The 21,374-nt window shown below is 41.1% G+C and overlaps 1 protein-coding gene across 20 annotated transcripts in view; it reads right to left on the bottom strand.

Moving 5' to 3' along the window:
- Nucleotides 1-21,374, bottom strand: part of MAGI1 (membrane associated guanylate kinase, WW and PDZ domain containing 1) — a 592,830-nt gene that overhangs the window by 82,981 nt on the left and 488,475 nt on the right. For 11 of the 20 annotated variants that reach the window (XM_054975185.1, XM_054975188.1, XM_054975191.1 and 8 more), the window contains 3 exons: nt 19,158-19,250; nt 17,028-17,213; nt 12,763-13,383 (listed from right to left, as the gene is read on the bottom strand). In XM_054975185.1, coding sequence (XP_054831160.1) covers nt 12,763-13,383; nt 17,028-17,213; nt 19,158-19,250 — 900 coding nt within the window. The remainder of the gene's footprint in view (nt 1-12,762; nt 13,384-17,027; nt 17,214-19,157; nt 19,251-21,374) is intronic. The other 9 variants (XM_054975187.1, XM_054975190.1, XM_054975201.1 and 6 more) reach the window with 1 other exon arrangement.

Genomic DNA, 21,374 nt, shown 5'->3' with positions numbered 1-21,374 from the left:
CATGTACATCTTGCACGTACATGTGTACATCTGATTGCAAGACAAAGCCCATGCACGTTCACTTTACAAATGAAACTGAGAACCAGTACCTGGATGAAATTGCAGTTGTACAACATGAACAATACTCAAAATATATTAATAGACAAAAATCAAGTGTCCGTTGTACATAAATAGAATGTGCATTCACTGTAACTTGTGAACAGAGCTACAGTGGTTTTGCCTCCATATGTGAACCAACTCTTAATAAATATGAGTACAATTTCATTTCTAGAAAGTAGGATTAGAATCAAGGAACTCTAACGAAATTAAGTTTTCTAAGTATGCATTTCCCAGCTGGACAAAATGAGAATACTTGTGACTGAAGGGGTGAACTTGGTGAAAATATACTCTATATTAAAAAGTGTTTTTGCAAGTTGTAGAATCTTTAGATCATATCTAGCACGCATGGCCTCGGCTACGGTAACCTCTTTGAAGCATTCATGTCCTCTCTGTCATGTACAACTGCATGCACGCACGCACGCACGCACGCACGCACACGCACACAGAGAGAGAGAGAGAGAGAGAGAGAGAGAGAGAGAGAATAATCTTCACAATGGGATGTTCCAAATGAATTACTAAAATGAAAGATACAAGATGAAACATTTTTGCATTTTTAAAATGAAATCAGGGATTAATTTGTGGCATTGGGGGTCATTAAATCTTAAAATGTAATAAACAAGAACTACTGAATAGACCTTCCCCTCAATGTTTGTCATTAATTCCAGCTGCTCTCATCCCAAAAAAGATTGAAAATAGCCAAAACCATGGTGGAAAATAGACACAAACTAATGCTTGGCGAAGCTTTGAAGGCCCATGAATCTTGTGAAGGTTCTGCTCTGTGCCAGAGTTTGCTGCAGAGGAAGCAGTAATTGAAGTTCTTACAAAAACAAATGAACACACACAATTCTTATAAAATACATACATATAGCACTGGTAGCTTACAGTCAGACAAATATACAACCCACAATGAATGCCCTGGAAAGTACTTCCTTATGCAAACTTGCCTGCTTGCTAGTTTAAAATAGAGCATATTTACTAGTTCCCAGCTGTCAAGGGCCAAGCCAGGAAACAAATGTGCTGCAATCTGCATTATGAATTTCTCATCCAAAGGACACAAAACAGTACAAAATGTCTACCAGCAGTCAAATGGAAATCACATTTGAAGATTTTCCTGCACTTTTGAAAACAGCTATGAATAGGGTTGCCAGCTCCAAGTTCGGCAATTCCTGGAGATCTTGGGGGTGAAACCTGGAGAAACCGGGGTTTAGTGAGGGAAAGGACCTTGGCATGGCATAATTCCATAGAGTCCACCCCCCAAAGTAGCCATTTTCTCCAGGTGAACTGATCTCTGTGGCCTGGAGACCAGTTGTAATTCCGGGAGATCTCCAGCTACTACCTGGAGGCTGGCAACCCTAGCTATGAAGACTGGAATTGTTCACAAGTCATTCTATGTCTAATTTTCATGTGTTTCTAAAAGCACATGTTTTAACTATGCTGCCCGAATCCAGCAATTTATGGAACACACAGAGGATCACCACCATCAAGAGTGCGAAAAGTTTCATAAGAGTTTTAGCCAAACCCATGAAAAGAAAGAATATTAAGAGAACTAGCATACATGAACCTCAAGCACACAGCTGATCTAAAAGAGAACTAGGTTTAACAAATCACAATTTCAGCATCGATGGGGAAGTGTACAGAGGCTCCTAAAAAAGATTTCATCAACATGTAGAGAGACGGTAATGAAAGGTGAATGACTACTCGAGTGTGCCATGCTTATCTGCCATCAATCATCATCTTTTCTCTTTCAGAAAATGCAACATTGATCAAGAAATGGCTTGTGGAAGACTGGTCATCTCTAAGGTCAGAGAACCTTATCATGCCCCTGCTTCCCCAAATCGGATGCAGATGTGTGGTAAAATTTCTTCACCATTTCTATCATCCAGTCATTGTAACTTAGCACATAGTAATGTATTTGTCTATTGAGAGGGGTCAGGGTTGACTGGCACATGAGAATTTTTTTAATGTTTTAAGAGTTGGTCGGTCTGAGTCCACAGAAGGAGCATCACAAGATGTTCAGCCAATAAGGAGTAAATAATGACAGTAGGCAATCTCAAGAGAGAAGCTATGATCTACAAGAGGATAAGGGCAAGATAGTTAAATAGTACTATCGAGAACACAGAGTAAAAAGCCTGAGGAACAAAAAAGCTGTGCACATAGAATAATAGTTCCGATTTCTTCTTCCCTGGGGTAGAATTACACAGGGATGCTGTCAAAACCAGCATCTGTGTAACCCTGTTCACAAGTTACAGTGAACACATGTACAATCAATGTACAATGTACACATAATTTTTATTTATATTTATGTTAAATAATTCTCATGCTGCACTCAATGCATGTGATTGACACTGCACATTCATTCAGGTATTGGTCCGCTGTTTTATTTGTAAAGTGAACACTCGTTGGTTCTTTCTTACAAACAGATGTATGTATGTACATTCAGATCATATGTATGGTCACTGTAACATGTGAACAGGTCTTTTGTTGAATTGTCCTCTATAACATGCCATTTATTCTCTATTATGTCATCATGTGTTTTTCTATAGCCCATATCATTGGTTGCCAGTGGAGAGAGTTGGATCCAGCCAGGCTTCTTGCTCAGTCTATGGTCAATACCCTTCATTATTACAGCCCCTATTCCATATGATTTCCAGCATAGCCTTTTGGGTGATAAAGGCCCCCTCCTCCCTTTTCCCACCAAGATAAAAATATTCAACAATTATGTAATGGCATGTTGACACGCCGTCATATACAGGAGAGGGGATGAACTCAACATACACGGCACTTTATCCGGCAATCTCATGAATTGCATAATCTGTAGCACTAGTCTAAGGACCTATTAGTCACCTTTACTACTGGAATCCTGCAGGAGTTATGATTGGAAGATGCAGCATCCTCTATTGGACAGGAAGACACAATCACAAAAGCAGAAGCTTACAGGGGGAGTGAAATACTCATTTAAAATGACTTTTTACACAAAAGGGAATTTATACTCACATTCCTATCTGCGAAAGTATTAATGTATATTCACAGAGTTAGTCTAAACTGAAGGAAATGAAGCACTTCAATTAAATGTATTATCTCACTGAGATTATCATGGGCGTCTGAAGCAAACCATGCTCCTTAAAGCTATGGTTGTATACAGCTTCTTCTACCTGGTAAATGACACTTTGGGACCAGATGAAAATTAAGCTATTTTTGTAAAATGGTTTTACTGTTTTATAATGGGTTTAATTTTATTATATTGTGAAATACTGCCCATGAGGGGAATACCAGGGCCAATAAATTATCTTTGCAAAACCTTCCTGCTGTTGTATTAGCAGGAAATTATTTATTCACTTTTAAAATAGATGGCTAATCTATAGATTCATGAATCATACTGGCAGCTACTAAAGATACCTTGGAGAGAGGAACCAACATAATGACCCAACCATGAAATGCTCAGAAGAATTACATCCTTCTAAATCTATTTATTTCAGTGGACTTAAACGGGTGCAACTCTACTTAGAATTGCACTGTATAGTAGTAGTAGTATAGTATAGTAGTAGTTTCCTTCACCCTATATGAGTCTTCTTGAGTGCTTTATCTTATGATTATTAACCAAAGCTACAGCTGTCAGAGGTCAAGGACCTATGGATTTCCAGATGAAGATTTCAAAATGAGTCGCAAAATGGAGCTGCGCTGATAGTTGTATGGAATGTTACAATATGGGGCAGTTGCTGAGATGAGGGAGGCCGGGTAATCTTCCCTGATATGAGACAAATAAATGAAAATAAAATGGGGGCAGGAGGTATCCGTCATACTGCAGATAGGATATTGGAACTAGAATACGAATCTCTCATTATGTGGCAGGGAGAACCCAGACACTGTTCCTTGTTATTCAGCAAATGCACTTCGATATGTTTTTTATCTTCCAAGTACAAAACAAGGAGCTCTTAATAATTAACACTAATGGCCAATAATGTTCTTTGGAAGGGGAGGGCAGGAGGACAAGACTAATTCTGCATATAATGTTGCCTGCAAAATTTTAATAAAAGATCAGAATCATAAAGCCATCGTTCAAGGACTTTATGGAAGTCAAACATTTACAAGCTTTTAAAAACACATAAATGGGCGGGGGGAGGGCAGGGAGACAATGCTTGCAGATTTTTTTAAAAATAAATTGATTACTTACTCAATAAGGCCATTTTACAAATGGTTTTTAAAAGTGTGTTCACCATTGCTTCAGAAGTTTAAATGTTTTTCTTTGCCATAACTATGTAGACCCAGAAGGTAGACCCAGTTACTCAAAGCAAAGCAAAATAAACGTTCATGCACATTTTGCAAATGGTAGTATATACCAACCCCCACACCCCCTAAACACAGAAAAAGATCTATTTCAGAAAAAGGGATGAAACAGCGCTTGCTGTTTCGCATAACAAGGCCATGAATACGGTTGGTTTACAGCACTAAGAGGAGTTTCCTAGGAGTAAGCCTCCCCTTCCCCCAGTGGACAGACCTAAATGGGATTCTGAGTAGACCTGCTTAGGACTGCTCTCTTTGTCGACCAAAAATGAAGACAATCAAAAGCCAGCAGCCAAACCCATATAAAGTTTGATTCATTCCTGTAGTTGACTTGATTAGAAATTCAGTTATCCTGAGATAAACAGGACACAGGTATAGTTCCATAGAATGTCTACCACAGAGCTGAGCTTTACAAGAGGGTATTTCTATAAAGCAGATATTTTTGTCATTTTCAATGTTTGCTGAAAGCTTTAAATAGTTTTAAATTTTGGTAATCTGCCTTGAGTTTTTGTGGTAAAGGTGGTCTATAAAAAAGTTTTAAAAAATAAATAAAACAAGTCTGCTTTTTAAATGTCAACATCAGCAGCTTTGCTATCAATGCAATAGATGGAAGTAATATCTGTGTAAATGCCTGGTTCGAAAAAGATGGTTTCCAAAGGAGGGGTCCTATTGGGACACGGGTGCACCAGTGGAAGTGTTTGCATTCAAAATTCCTGAACTACCATACCATATATTCTAATTTTAAACATGTCCTACTGTACAGGAATATAGGAAAGAGTCCAGTAGCACCTTTAAGACTAACCAACTTTACTGTAGCAGCTTTCGAAAACCACAGTTCTCTTCCTCAGGTGCATCTGATGAAGAGACCCGTGGTTCTCGAAAGCTTATGCTACAGTAAAGTTGGTTAGTCTTAAAGGTGCTACTGGACTCTTTTCTAGTTTGCTACTGCAGACTAGCACGGCTAACTCCTCTGGATCTACTGTAAAGGAAGGGTCGTCTCCTCAGGACTCAACTGGCTCCAGCTGCCTGGCTGTCTTCCAGTCATGACTTGAGCCTGGCCTTGGGTCTCTTGCCCCATCACTTTCTCACTAGTACCCCTTTCGGGTATGTGAAACTCAGCCAGGAAAGAACACTGAGAAAGAGGATGAGCAGTGTGCACCACAGCAGCAGGGGCTCAAAGAGCTTGTTGTGGGTGATATTTATTTTTATTTATTTATTATATTACATTTCTAAACCGCCCTCCCCGTTAGACAGGCCACATATGGTGTGGCAAGTGATCTCTTGGTCCAAAGCTGGGTTCCATCAGCATTCAAACTCTCCTCTAGCTCCAGTCCCTGCTGCCCACAGAGCTGGCTCCACCTAAGGGGGTTGGCAGTGGCTTCTACTCCATAGAGAGGTGGTATATGCAGCTAGCACCTCCTGTGCCTATTTCAAAATCTTGAGTTCAATGCTGTGAATCTATTCAGCACTGCACCAACCATTGGCAAAGGGCTACTGGTACTCACTGGGCGGGGCCAGAGGAGTTTCAGTTGATGATATCACTACATCAGGGTCCTCCAAAGTCCCAGTCCAGTGCTACAACCCCTTCCAGCTGTACTTCACCCCTGCTTTTGGTGTGTAGGAGCTGCTGTGCCAAAGCAAAACAGTCTGGTGTTCAGTCATTTAGAGTTCTTGTTTGGGTTGCCTAGCCTTGCCTTAGAACTACTTGTTAATTCTAAGCAATGGATGCTACAGGGACCAAGGTATCAAGATAGTGTTGTTGCAGTTGCCAGTAGAAGTCAAAGACTGAGAATAGCCGTGTCTTAAAATATTGCATATCCAGTCTGAAAAGCAAGAATGCACCCACATCTCATTAGAGATTTGCGGGGCCAACAAATGTCAGCTACATTTGTACCAGCTTTCAGAGAAGTCCTGTATCTAATGGCTCAAACAGACCAACTAACAAAGCTGTTTCCTTGAGTTGCCAGCACATCATTCATCCTATTGGTGTAGATTGATTATGAGGATACTAAATCACTGAGCGACAGTTCTGTCGCCCAGGCTCAGGTGTGGTCTCAGTATTTCATGCTTCCCCGAATTATGTGCTGAAGTCACTTGCAGTGAGCATGGCAGGAGTATCTGCTTTTAGCAAGCCCAAATAAAATACAGCTGTTCTTACAGCTGAAATAATCCGATGTCTGCTTGATTTACTGGCGGGTAAGAAGCAGCTGGGAGAATGGAGAATCTCATCTCTAGTTAAATCTGCCTTGTTTAATGTACAATATAAGGTTCTGCTGTGCCACCTTGTGTTATATCACATCACATCTGATATAAAACACCAATGCACAGCAATGGTTTGCAGCGTTCACACAAGATTAATGTTCAAACAATAAACAAAGACCACATGTTCCTTTTTCTTTTGTTAAGTCAAAGCCATACGGAAGATGCTATTAGTAGAATTTCACAGTCCTAGCAATTATTTTACTGAAACCAGATCATAATGATCATTAAGTACCTGGAATAACAACAGTTTGGTAGTTCCTTAATATCAACTCAATTTATTGTAGTGTAAACTTTTGAGAATTAGGACACCCTTCATCATATGTATCTGATTATACGAGCTCTAGCCTCTGAAACATTGTGCCATGTTAAAATAAATAGTCTTTAAAGGGGCTACAAGACGTCCATCAAGGTCAGTATTGTCTACTCAGACTAGCAGCATCTCTGCAGCATCTCGGGCAGAGGTCTTTCACATCTACTACCTGATCTTCAACTGGAAATGCTGGGGATCGAATTTGGGACCTTCTGTACATCAAGCAGATACTCTTTCACTAAGCCACGGCCCCTCTTCTAAGGCATAGGTACCCATCTCAAATTCATCGTTGACTACTTGGGATTTGTTCAAACAACTTTTTTCTTTACCAGCAGAAACAGGCTTGATTTCAGCCACTCTTTTCTTGCCATCAAGGCTCTACGGAAAACGTCTGGCCAATTTTTCACCAGAAAATCCCTTTTGATTTTCATCAACTTTTAACTAATAAATGTTGCCATAACCCCCCAGCAGCTGCATCCCTACGTTCTGCACATGCTACCTGCATGACAACAGTGTTACGTAAATGGAAGAGAGCTTATTTCTTTCCTACCCCCTGTGGGTTGAAATTATTTTTCTATCTCAGTTATACTAATTGCCTATTTGCCTAATTTTCTACAGCAACCTCCCCGGCATCCCATCAAACTTCATACTAACCTTACAAGTTTAAAAATGATCTAAGATCTTTAAAATTAATAGCAGTTTCAGAGGAGTTGCCATGTTAGTCATTTGAAGCAAAAGAAAACAGGAATCTAGTGGCACCTTAAAGACAAATGAGATGTTTATGTTTCATAACATTTTGTGGACTAGAGCCCATTCTGTCATATACATGTAAACAGCAACAATATACCATGTGACTGGTTTTTGCCAACAACGGTACATCTTTTGCCATCTTCTGTGCATAGAGCAGGAGTCACTGGGGGTATGGGAGGGAGGTAGTTGTGAATTTCCTGCATTGTGCAAGGGGTTGGACTAGATGATCCTGGAGGTCCCTTCCAACCCTATGATTCTAATGTTGTTAAATACTGACAGTATTTAAAAATCCATTAATTATCTACCTCTTTTCATTGAGAATGTCACACTGGTGGAAACACATTAGTGTTATGCTTAAATTCTTTTTCACCGGCTCAATAGAGATGGTACTGGTGAGCAAGCACCTTCCTGTCAGCTAGCAGGATGCACCAGTTAGTGGACAATCAGATCTAACAATACGGATTGCCTGCTGATTAGAAGAAACTGGATGCTTGCAGGTAGCTTCAAACATTATGAACTTCCTACATAGAATGTATTTTCCATGCATCCCCTGCGAATTGTTATGAAGTGCAGTGTCTTCCATTAAGTGTCAGTAAAAATAACTAGTTTTTGGAAGTACTTCCAAAACATTTATCAGCTTTCTAACACTTGTAACAAGTAAGCCTCCTGAACAGATTTTTGTCTCTTTTTTATTGAAGAGGGAAAGAGAAAGAGAGAATAAGTAAAAGACAGGCCAAGGAAACCAGAGGTGTTTTGAGATGAGATTTCATTAAAACTCAAGATCTGCTGGGAACGCCATATGGTGTAAATGCCAGAGAAAAAAGAAGTACATTCTCATTTCTGCTGAAGATGGGCTGTCACATTCTAAACTAGTATGAAGTTAGGAAGGAATGTCAAAAGACAATAAGTGTAAGACAGGCGTCAGAATAACAGAAATAAGATACCTAAACAGTAATTGGAAGGAAGGAAGTTTCTACATCAAGACATTATTTCTAAGGTGCTACTTAGGAGACACAAAAAGTTGACTGAAACAAGCAATGGTACATGTTCAGACTTATCTGTAGATCTGCTCATTTTCAGGTGGTGTGCATGGAAGTTTGTATGCCCCCGTGCTCAGAATGTGAACCCTTGTGGCTGGTAATACTTGCCTCCAGCCTGAAGACAGTCATTACACAACTCACAATCCCTACTCTGGATTGTAATTCAGGTCAGAGAAAAACTTTTCCTCCTATGTTTCCTTCCCATCTAGTTAATTACACAGAGGGGAAGGGGGTGAACTAAAAGTCTTCATCTTTGCCTATTTTCCCTTCATTTTTTCCATCTCCATACTCCAAGGAATGTTTTGGCAGCACTTCAAGAGCAAAGAAGTGGGCAAAATGTAGTTTTCAGGGCATTTTTGACATCCTAATGTCCAGAGGGGACACTGATGAAATTCTCATGGGGAACAATGACCAGTGGGTTTAGATCTCTAAACATTTTTCCCCTTTAAGTTTTCTGATGTTGCTTCTACTCTGCCAGGTTCCTTGCAGTTCAAACCTGGGGTAGTTCTCCCATCACTAGAAATAAAGAAGCAGGAACTTTGCAAGAGCTGTTTTCATGTTCTGGGCCTGAAAAGCATCTTACATTTTCCTCAAGTATATCAAAATCCAGGAATACTACATGAAAGAAAATCCCTGGATTCCTCCTCTTAAATCCATGGTTTGCCCAAATATACGATACAACGGAAGTCACATGACTACCATCCTGCAGCTTTTTAAAAAGAACTTGAATCCTTTTCCTTTTGCCCTGAAGTATGCTAAAATATTGTCGAAGGCTTTCACGGCTGGAGAAACAGTATGCTAAAATAGTTTAAACTTTTCTAGCACCTAGACAGATGTGGCACAACATACATGCCCTTCATCATAAACACTAAAGAGAATAAAAAATCTCTTCTTTGGAAGAGTTCAACCTGCAATTAAATATTTAAGTGCAGCTGCAATTACAACAAATTTGCATCATTAGAAAAAAACCAAAATCCACATATAACGTGATAAAGAAAATGAGCTCGAGTGGGGCATTTCTTTCTTGACTCCATTGTTATGAGATTAACCACGTGCAATAGATATCAAACAATTCCTTCTGTAACGAGCCATTTAGGGTATTCTCAGATATCAGTTGTCCTTGGTCATAACCAAGGTTGCTAGGAATGGACTGGAAACTAGTGGGAGACTCGAGGGTGGGGGGAGCATGGTGGCTGTCAATGACAGATCACTTCTGAGGAATCCAGAAAGTGAGGAACTCCCAATGAAAAACGTAATTTAAATAACAATGGGCTTAAGGCAGGGCAAGTGTTTAAAATTACCAGACTTTCCATGGAGCCTGTTATCTTCTGGACTATCAAGTCCACAATAAGAGAGTTTATAGTTAGGGGCCCATACAGTTTCAAACACTAATCTTCACTGTTCAACAGTACAAGCTGCAAAGCAGCTATCTCTGTGATTCTATTAAAGCCACCCATACATTTCCAGTCATTCATTTTGGGAAACTGCTCCACATACATTACACCCATGAAGTTCTGTTTTCAAGCTTAACTGTGCTTCTTGCAACACGTGAATCAGGACCTGATTCAATGAGTAAGTTTAAAACACCAAATGTGAAAATGACGCAGGTTTGTAGAGTCTTATTTTGTAGCACAGACTGCTTTGTGCCAATATATTTTTCTGATCTCTCCTTTATTCACCAGCTCCAGGTCCCTTAACCTAGCAGCAGCTGTAAGGTTCTGTTGGCACAAGTGATCCAATTATCGGAAGTCAGAGTTCCAGCTGAAGATGCATTATGGTAAATATTTTACAGGCTTCTTTCTCTCCCTGGCTATGTGCCTTGCATTTTAACAGGCAGCCATGATGACTGAAAAGAGTAACCACTAGTTGGGAGTTGGCTTAATTTTTCACATACATTAGCACATCTTGTTGTGATATTTTTTCCTCTGTCTGATTAATAAATGCTACTGACAAATCTACTACTCTGAACACTAGCCTTTATTCCCTGGCAGGGGGATACTGCTGAAGCATGTTAATAAAATGAATGCCTGACTGCAAGGCTTCTTCTCCCCAGCACTCTCTCTAGCGGACACCAGAGGGAGAAAGAGAGAAAGGCAATAAAAAGAGTCATCTCCTTAAGAGACACAGAAAGTTTATGAACATACTTTGGGAGAAAAACACATTCCTGGAAGAAAAGCGAATGCTGTAATCCAGGAGAACATAGGGGTAGTGAGAGTACACAGATCCAAAGGAGAACACAACTTTTATAATTTTAACAGCAGTGTAGAAGAGGAGGTGCTGCTTTTTGCAGCTCTGCATGAGAATTGGGATCTGCCGAATGGCACAAAATCCTGATTCATCTGGCCACTGCAAGAATACTCAAAGCTACTGAAAGGAATCTAGAAAATAACAGGATGCCATTCAAACTTGGGAGGCATTGCAAATATATTCCATTTAGGAAAAAAAACCCCTAACCCTATGCAAGTTCATATTCTAGGCATCTCCTCTCTGTGGCTCATGGGCCACACTGTCTTTTTTACTTAACTTCATGACTAGATAGTAGATATCAAAAGGCTGACATCTTTTCTCCACTCTCAGTCTTCTCACATCTAAAATGTGCTATGATACAGTCCGCCCACACATGTAGACTTCCACACCCACCCATTTTGGAGGTGGGTCATCATCAGGAGACCTCCACAATGTTCATGGGGGCAGGGTTGGGAAAGTTTTCCCACACCGTTAAATAAGACACTGTGTGTTCTGTGAGATTCCCAAAAGGGTGCTGTAAGTGGTTGAGCGCAAAAAGACCCTTTAAGATCAGCCACATCAGATCAAAGTATCGAGGAAAAAGATTCTGATTGTCCTTTACAGAAAACCGGTCATCAAAAGACTAAAGAGCCTTGCAAGGTGTGAGAATTCACCTGCTGATTCTGAGGCTAACACAAAATTGGTAGATAACCTTGGTACACATACTGTGTACAGAAACTGTGTACACAAACCTTCTCTATCAGCCTAAATTCAGGCTCAGTATTGTACCTTGTGGACCCTCCCTCACCCAACCAGGTACTGGAGCACACATAAAATGGAAAAAGTAATTAGAAACCAAATGTCAAGGCAACTTCGTTGTGCAAGCAAAAATCTAAGCATGGAGACTGAAGCAAGGTCATAGCAATTCCTTTCCTGTGAATCTGCAATAAGATGATCAATTGAAATGGTTCCAAGGAAAAAGTAAAAATGAAACTCATTAATAAAAAAGCAGCTGACTAGCCACTTCAGTTTCTCATTAGTACCAGATACTTTTAGTTCCTGATCAGATTGCTGCATCATATTCAGGAATCATAATGAGGAAGTTTAAATGCCACCTATGATTCTAATAAATGTATCAATTTCTGTACCTCATTTGTTATGTTCTTTCTGGGAAGATTAATACTCAGTGTTATTTTGTTTTCCTAACATGTTGGTATAAATGGCTAAAAATCAAATACAAGGCTTGAAGCACATTGTGGAACAAATGTCAACATGGGGCTTGTAAACTATTCACATTTCAGCAATTAAAAAATATTTCTTAGCATATGCTAAATTGTGATGCTGGTGAAATCCTCCTCCTTACATTTTGGGAGTATCACAGTACAGGAAATATTTACTGGATCAGAATTCAAAATGTTAACTCTGGGATTCTTCCAGAGTTGTATGCTAGAAAAGCATGCAATGGAAGACATACAAGTTTTAAAAAATCCTGATGGAATTTTTTGTTTATTTTTATGTGGAGAAAGTGCCATCCTATTATCTTTCCAGAACCCTCCTTTTTTGCTAAAAGACAAATGGAGAAGAAACCAAAGCATGAGGAAACCATAGAATATTCATAAAGTAGAGCTGAGGAAAATCTTGTCAAAACTAAATCTTCTCCACCCCTATTTCCCACCCCCTTTCTTTGCTACTTGAACAGCTGTCATTGCTCAGCCCATATAGGTAGCTCTGTGTCCTCTGTAAGTAAATTGTATTGTCTGGTGATAAATACTAAGTAAAACACTTCAAACCTACCTCCTCGCTGCACAAGCAGTGTCACCTCACTTCCTTTAGGACATTCAATCAGCATATCCACAACTTGGTTGTGAGTAAGATTCTGCACATTCTTCTTATTGACTTCAACTATAAGGTCTCCTTCTTTTAGGCCTCGGCATCTTGGGCTGTCAACAATTTGCTTCACTCTCTGTCCCCCGCCCCCGGGACTGTCTGCTATAGTAAAACCAAAGCCCATGGGCCCTTTAATTATATGTACAGTTATGAGTTCAGGTTGCGTTGCTATAGAAGAAGCCAAAGAGACGGTGTCATTAGGGTAGCCATGTGATCCGTTCGAAGAAATCTCAGCAGGACTGCTAGGCCTTGGCTCCTTCATCCCATTTACTTTCCCTGTTTTACTACCGTGGCTTGCTGGAGAGTCGTAATTTTCCTGCCCATTCACAATGATCGGTTCTTTATCCAAAATGGCCACAGATGTCACCAGACTTGTGTTGGGATCGTCTGGGTCAAAAGGCAGAGGATAGCCTCGGCACAGTTCTAGGTCCACACTGGCACCAATGGGAATTGACTGGAAGATTTTCACAACTTGAGCATGCGTATGGCCCAGCACACATGTGTCATTCACACTGACAATAACGTCTCCTACAGAAGAAAATGTTTAAAAAATAAGTAAAATTACACATTCAAGCTTGTTGCTTCAATTCCTCTTCAGCATATTTAAAAATCTTACCAAATATCTACAGTTGACATTCCATGAAAAATTATTGACAGCCCGGGAACCCCATTAATCTGTTGCTGCCATTCAGCAAAGCAGAGAGCAACTGTACCCATATAATTTTAAAAAACAAAACATATTTTAAGTGAAGATCCAAAGAGTTCATCAAACTGAATGCCCAGTAGAATTTTTGTTTTAATCTTTTAAATATTTGAACAAAAACCCTCCCACCACTTCCATATCATAAACTACATATGAAAGTCTTGCTTTTGTCTTGTGTGATTGTCAGCAACAGAGCTACAACACGTGTGCATGGAGACACATGGACTGCTCAGGATTTTCCCAAGCAATCAAAGAATACATCAAAATCAGAGGTACGGTAAATAGTCCATTTAATGTTAACTGCCACTCTACATTCCTATGGCAAAATTTCAGTTTAAGCATACCACTGGCTTAAGGAACAACAGAACAGGAAAGCATCTAATCTAGAAAACAGTTTTGTAGAAATGACAACCTAACCCGCGTAATCTAGTGGATAGAACATTGGACAAGGACTCAGGTCCAAAGCTATTGTTAGTGATTTACCAATGATGTTACATCTCCTACATTCAGTCTCCTATGCCGCAGTGAGGTCAAATACAATATTGATTGTAAATTGCTTCATTATGAGAATCACTATAAATACCTCAGACTCATTGGAGATAAATAAGTTAGCAATTTACTGAGAGTATGGAATGACTGATAGGGGATAAGCCCCTCTGAAAAGAAGGTGGGAACTATTTCTTAATTATTAGAAATAACTAGTTAGATTTCAACAGACTGTAACTGACTTATTTGGTATTCCATAATAATGATTAGAAATCCATGAATATGTTTTATCCTTTGGGATACTAATCCTAGTTGTTTTAAGGATGCTTCTTTAAGAGAGTTATGGCTTTGGTTATAATAGAAGAATTGATTTGTTTGTGTGTGTTGTCTATATATCTATGTGGTGGAGAATGCCCTCAAGTCATAGCAAACTTATGGTGACCCCTGGCGGGGTTTTCACAGCAAGAGACTAACAGAGGTGGTTTGCCAGTGCCTGCCTCTGCAACCGTGGTCTTCACTGGAGGTCTCCCATCCAATTACTATCCAAGGCCAACCTCGCTTAGCTTCTGAGATCTGACGAGATCAGGCTCACCTGGGCTATCCAAGTCAGGGTATCTATATCTATTATATCTAAAAAAAATGAAAAATAATCTGCTGAACTATGGATATTGCTGCTAATAATGTCTACTCAGATAAGAAGCTACAAAGCATGTTATGGAAAATTATAGATTCTGAGTATATTTTTAGCTATGGTACACTTTACCCTTCAAAAGCAATGTTCTGAGCCCAGGATATGCTTGGAGAGCATAACAAAGAGATCTGGGTCTGGTCAGTGCCTGGATAGGAGACCTGAGAGTTCAGTATATGCTGCCTTCTATAAATAACATAAGAAAGGTTGGATTCCACCCTTCCTCCCGGAAGCTCAGGAACCTCAGTTTTATCCTCACAACCATGAGAATGAGCATATGAGACTGACCCAAGAGCATGCAGCAACCTACATGGCAGCAGTATAAGGATTTTAACCTGACTGTCCCAAATCCTCACCTGACACTCTAACCACTACATCATCCTGGTTCTCATGTAAATGCAATTAATGAAAAAAGGGCCTATACAGCAAATAGACCAGCTGTGTTGTTACCAGTGGGATTGCTGAAATACATAATCCCTGATTTGTCATATGAACCTGGGTAACTCATAATGCTTGCCTTCAGTATGAGGTGAACATTATAAGCCCTTTAAGTCTTCTAACCAGGCTGCTGCTTGTTGTGGTAGTGGCAGCGGAGAGTGAGACTGTCTTCCCCCCCACACACACACCCCATCCATTACCCCCACGCTAAGATCTGGAATGCTGCTATGTTAAGACAGCATCACAAGCATTAGGAGCCCTGAGGCTCAGATTTCCCAGGGCATCTGACATCTCTACTAAGCATATCAGGCACTCTGGAAAAACTGCATTTCTCCGGGTTCCTGAGGCCTAGGGAGAGTTCACTTATCACTTTGTCTTATTGAAAATTCTTATTCTACGCCTATTTTAATGGTCCTAAGTGCCCTATGTATTCCACCAAATGCCTTTCTCTACTACAGCTCACCAATTCCTGAAAGAGTGGTCTTGCTCAGGCCCTCTCCAAGAGAAGTACGGCTCAGGAAATTTACCACTAAGATTTTTTTTAGATGCCGTAAGGCGTTTTTACTTAGTAAGTGTTCAAAAGATTTTAATATATCAGTTCACATTTCTGTAGATTGAATTGTTTTATTGAGGATTAATTTGCACATTTCATTCATTTTCATAACTACTTTGAACACTAAACAGGCAGAAATAAGAAGACAAACTAAAGCAAATCCTGCACAGATATCCTGTGCTTGGCAATGTAACAAAGTGGAGTTGTGGGGAAAAGAAAGAAAGATGCACAAAGCTGGTTTAGTGGTTAGTTACTGAATGCTTTTACAAGTTGTTTAAAAAATCTGGTAAGAATCTTTAATTGTTGAGTATTTCCTCTATAATATTTTAATTCTCTCTCCAGATTCCAGGATTACTAACAAAATAAACCCTTTAAGATATCCTCCAGAGCTTGCAAGCCTACCCCAGGCCTCTTGTTATGGCACTGGACTTCTCTTCATGAATGCTGGGGGCGGCTTGTTTAGCTCTGTGGACTGTGCTGTAATCAGGGAGTTCAGAGGCTCTCCTGAAGACATAGGATTGGGGCCAGAGGTGAAATTTGAAAGCTCATTGACCACAAGCTATTTCTTAGCCTGCTGTGCGGGGCATGGATGAACAAAGGCTAAATGTAAGCTTTGTTTCTCTCAGAAAGGAAGATGTACATATACTTTTGAAGCTGAGCATGCCCTAAGATCTCCAAGGCATAATAAGCGGTAACAGTGGCATTGTTGGGGGTTCCCTCCTCCCGTTGCAGGCAGGTCCCCCAAGTGAGGTGGATATCTTGATGTTCAAGTGGGCAGGCAAAATGGCCTGTGTGGAGGCAGCCTCCGCCAGAGAATCACCTCAGCTGGCTGACTGTGTTCATTACTATGGCACAGACGTGACTGGAAATGAAAAAGATGAGTGCTGCACCAGCTGCCACGGTCATTGACAGGCTGGAAACCTAGCAACCATTGGGAGGGATGGAAGTGAAGTACCACTGCAGTGTCTGCATGGAGCTAATTAAACTCCAGTCAGGCTGGGCCAAGAAGGACACCCTCGCTGTTTCTTCCTGCTGATCCAGAGAGGGAGAAGGAAGGGTGGCGGGGAACCAAGGGAAAATCAGGCCAAGGAAGAAATGGGTGTCTACCCCATTGCATCCCCTGAAGCCGAGACCCTGAGGCAAAACCTAACCTGGAACAAAGCTACATCACTTATATGTTCAAGCCCCCCTCAAGCGCTTACCTCAAGTAGACCAGCCACTCACTGGACCAATTGGGCAGTCCAAGACTCCTGTATAACTAATATTACACAAGGGAAACAGAGAGGCCAGAATTATCTATTTACCTGTTTCCATTTTGCCATCGAGAGCTGCAGGGCCATCAAGAACCAAACTCTTTATTTGAAGAAACTCATCTGGCTCGTCCCCTCCGACAACGGTGAAACCAAATCCCCTGCTGCTTTTCCTCAGTTTGGTGTGAATGAATTTTCCTTTCAACTCAGAAGGGTTTCGTGTGAAAAATGGTTTTCCTGCTGAGGAAGTTTCAGAAACTCATAAATATGCCAAGGAAAAAAGGGGAAAAAATCTTATTATCCCCCCTTTCCCCAACTCTGTCGGCAGTATAATGAACCAATGCCCAAAGATAAGCAAGCTTCAAAACTGTATAGAAATCTGTACTGCAAGCAGGCAGAAGACTCCTGTGAAGCTGAAAAGATGGAGCACGCCCACCACAAGGAGCAGGTCCAATTAAAATGAACCACCATGATTATCATTCGCAGACTGGGACCACTAGTGTGAGAGTACAATAAAATTCCATGTTGAGGGGAGATGTGAAGAGTGGGATAAAATATTATTGTCACGTCCAACCTAATTACATGTTCATTTTTTAAAGAAATGGCCTCCTTAAATATGACTTGCTCTAGTCAAGAACTTCCTTTGCAGTTTGCCTATAGCTTATTCACAAGAATAATCCTACCAACCAATGTTAAGCTTCGGTGGGAGTGACTGTACATTCAACTATATATGGCATCTATTGTTTGGGAATAAGGCATGATGCACATCTGAATTTACAAAATAATGTGCAGGATGGAGAAAGTAAACAGTTATCATTATCGCTGGCATTGGCAGTGTAATAGATGATACAAGTGGAGACCTGTGAAATACTAATAGGGAAATTTCCTCACTGGTCCCTGCTTTGCCCTCTGGCTTCTAATACCTGCCCCCCAACCACCTTTCTCTATGCTTCCCCTCCACTGCTTTCTGTTCCTCTTACCTTCCCACAGTCCCCTCTTTCCTCAGTCTCACCTCCTCGCCACCTCCTCCCTCCCCTTCCCAGCCCACCCACCCTTCCTCCCCTCCGTCAGTGGGCCAGCATTTACCAGCAAGCCTGCTTAGCTAAAGTGCCACCTCTATCTGCCTGCTGCAGCAGGCCCCCCCTCCCATGACTCAAGTGCTGATGAGGCAGCAGTGGCTCTCTCCTGCCTGCCTGGCTTACAAGATGTGACCAAGGGGGCAACAGCTCCCTCTCCAGTCCCACCCTTGTTGCTCTGCCCACCCATCCACTTATCCATACCTCTCTGCCCATGGACCTTCCCACCTGTACCACCACTGCCTCTGCCATCAGGCAGTGGTTCCAACAGAAGTGCATTATTTGTGCGAGCACAGATAACACTCCTCTCTTTTGCAGGATTTATCCCCTCTGATCCACCCCCCGCCCCCCCCCCCCCCCGTTTTCAGTTTATACATATTTGATTAATGATAGGGAGAATTTGCCTTTTCAGTCAGGTTCAACAGATGCCCAAATCATTGTTCAAAATTTTCCTCAGAAAAGCAAGTTCATGGAAGCTGCTGTTCCTAAGAGCTGCAAGATAGCATCCTCGTGCCCAATTGCTCACACATCTAGATGACCCTACCAAGAGTGAAGATGTAACTCCAAGGTAAGATAAGAACTAGCTCCAGGGGCAGTGTGCACTAGGCAGGAGTTGAGATCTCATGAACACATACAGTAGCCTTGTGCTGAGTTGGTCTATCGAGGAGGTCAGCATTCTTGACTGTGACTGGCAGTGGCTGTTCAGGCTCACTGGAAGAGGTGTTTTATGCCACCCACTGTGCAATCCTTGTAACTGGAGATGCAATGCCACAGATTGACTCTGGAATCTTCTGCACATTCAAAGCAGATGTTCTCCTACTGCCACGGGGATTAGGGTGGTGGCAACTCCCTTTCTTTGTCCTGGAGTAGGGGACTGCAGCAGCATAACACTTGGGACTTTAAGTCACTACCAGTGCAATCCTAAGAAGAGTTACTCTGCTCTAAGACCATTGATTTCAATGGGATAAGACTGGAGTAACTCTTCATAAGATTGCACTGTACACCTTAGCTACAACTTTAAACTCTGCTGGAAGAAAGTATTTTGTGAGCATGTGAATCCTACTTTGTTTTACTCTGCGATGAAACAATAATTAGCTGCAACATTTACCTTGTACTGGAACATCTCGAACTGTCTCCTGGTTGTTAGGAACATGGTTTGGAACAGCAGGAGGAGCTAGAGGGGGATGCTCTTCTGTCCATTCTGAAAAAAGAAAACATGTTTTTTCCTATATGTTTGGACAATATAATGATCTGCAATTGAAGCATGTCTGTGTGTGTTCTTACATACCGTGCACTATGTCCCCAGTAACCCTTCTCTGGCGTCCCACAGATACTTGGTTGGTGGCTCTGCATTTAGCCAAAGAAAAGTGATCCATATCCTTCCATTAACTTCCTACCCTGACTAAGCCAACAGATAACAAAACTGACAAGTTAGGATAACGAGAGCCAATCCCTGATCAGATAACTGAGTTTATGGGCCGCAAAAGAACCACAAATGTAAAACGAGCAAGACGATATTGTTAACAGTATCAGTTTATGCTGCTGCAGAAGTATGTAAGATTTCAAGTTACAGATAAAGCTTGTCCATTATTCCACCTGTAATACCCTGTATTGGATTTCATTTGTGTGTTTTTTACCAAAACAAAAAAGATGGGGAGGAGAATGAACAATTAAAAACAACAGCAGAGGGGTTTAACGTTGCTTTAAGTTATTCCACAAACCAGTCAATGCTGATTCAGTATTAGCTGCATGCAGAATCACAACAGAAGATCCACATGCCATGGATATTGTGCCACTGATGTCATTCACCTACTAGATTCCCCATTCATATAGAAGGTGATTCAGTTTTGGTTGTGCTTTGTCTACTCCCATTGTTAACCTAAGTCAGCAGAGGAATGCTTTTGTGACCTTTGTTTTTGTTTATATGAAAGCCAATTTCAGCTATCATTTCTCAGCACTGTATCTCTACTCCCCTGTCCCCACAGTACTTTAAGCAACATATCTAATAAACTTGCACCAATTCCAAGGGAGCAACTTGGACAACAGGCCCACCAATAAGGCTGCAACCCAAGTTTCAGTTAACTCTAGCCATAAATCCCAAGTTCTCCCTGTCAAATTAAAAAATTTCCCTCTGAAACCATATCCTGCCAAACAATACTAAGTCTTCATGATGATATACCGAAAAGTCTTCCTTGTTTGCAGTAACTTTTAATTAGCATTGTTAAGTAGATTATGCTAATTCACTCACAGAGATAAGAGAACACAAAGTTTGCCTTAAGCTAAATCAGATCACTCGTCCACCTAGCCTTGTTCTGTCCATTTTGAGTGGGAAATGCTCACCAAAAACTCAGGCAAAGGTATTTCCTAGACTTGCTATACATGATGACAATTTCTTCTAAAAATGAGAGATGCCACGGATCAGACTCTGGGCCTTCTTCATGCAAAGCATGTGCTTACTACTGGCATACTGCCCTGCCATACATAGAGCTTTAACCACTTCTCAGTTATCCATGCACCAAGGCACAGACAATGAATTTACAGAGAGGCCTGCATGGTTTTTTTTTTTTTAATTGTTCATATGCTGCTTGGGCCTTTGATCAGTGCTAACTGAAGTCCACCTAGAAGAGTTCACCCCCATTATCCACTCCTCTGCACTTGGGAGGAATACACCCCCCTGGAATGTTGTCCTCTCTCATAGTTGCACTTTTCATGTCCCCCCTGAAAAAAATGACTGGCGGTTTGTGCAAAATCAATGTGGCCACGTCCCATGGAACTAGAGAAGAACCATGGAAACTGAAGGGAAGCATAGCTGTTGTCAACAGACACTTTTCTGTTTGTTCTACTTACTAATGTTTGCACATTTAGTCACTAGGTGTTGCACTACGACTAAAAATAACTACTGTCATGTTATTTAGAAACAGCATATAAGCCTTACAAGTTTGTTTGTGTATGTGTGTGTGTGAAGCATAAGCATTATGTTGTGGTGCACATTCTAGCCCACCTAACCACCTACTGAAAGATACACTTAGAAGTAAACACACTCTTAGCAAAGGTTGAACAGTTTTCATAACGTCACGTTCTGTGCTCGTGCTCCCTTTTACCAGCCAAACGCCCTGTCAGGCTACTTTTGCCTGAAAAACAGCAGGCCTGACTCTTACATAAGGTTGCCAGGTCCAAGCTAGGAAATTCCTGGAGATTTGGAGGGCAGAGCATGGAGAGGGTGGGGTTTGGGGAGGGACCTTAGTGAGGTATAATGCCATAGATTTCACCCTCCAAAGCAGCCATTTTCTCCAGGCCTCTATGGCCTGGAATAGGCTGGCAACCC

The sequence above is a fragment of the Eublepharis macularius genome, chromosome 4, assembly GCF_028583425.1.
Source record: "Eublepharis macularius isolate TG4126 chromosome 4, MPM_Emac_v1.0, whole genome shotgun sequence".
NCBI classification, from domain to species: Eukaryota; Metazoa; Chordata; class Lepidosauria; order Squamata; family Eublepharidae; genus Eublepharis; species Eublepharis macularius.
Note: the sequence above shows the minus strand (reverse complement) of the source record. Positions and strands in the feature narration are given on the sequence as shown.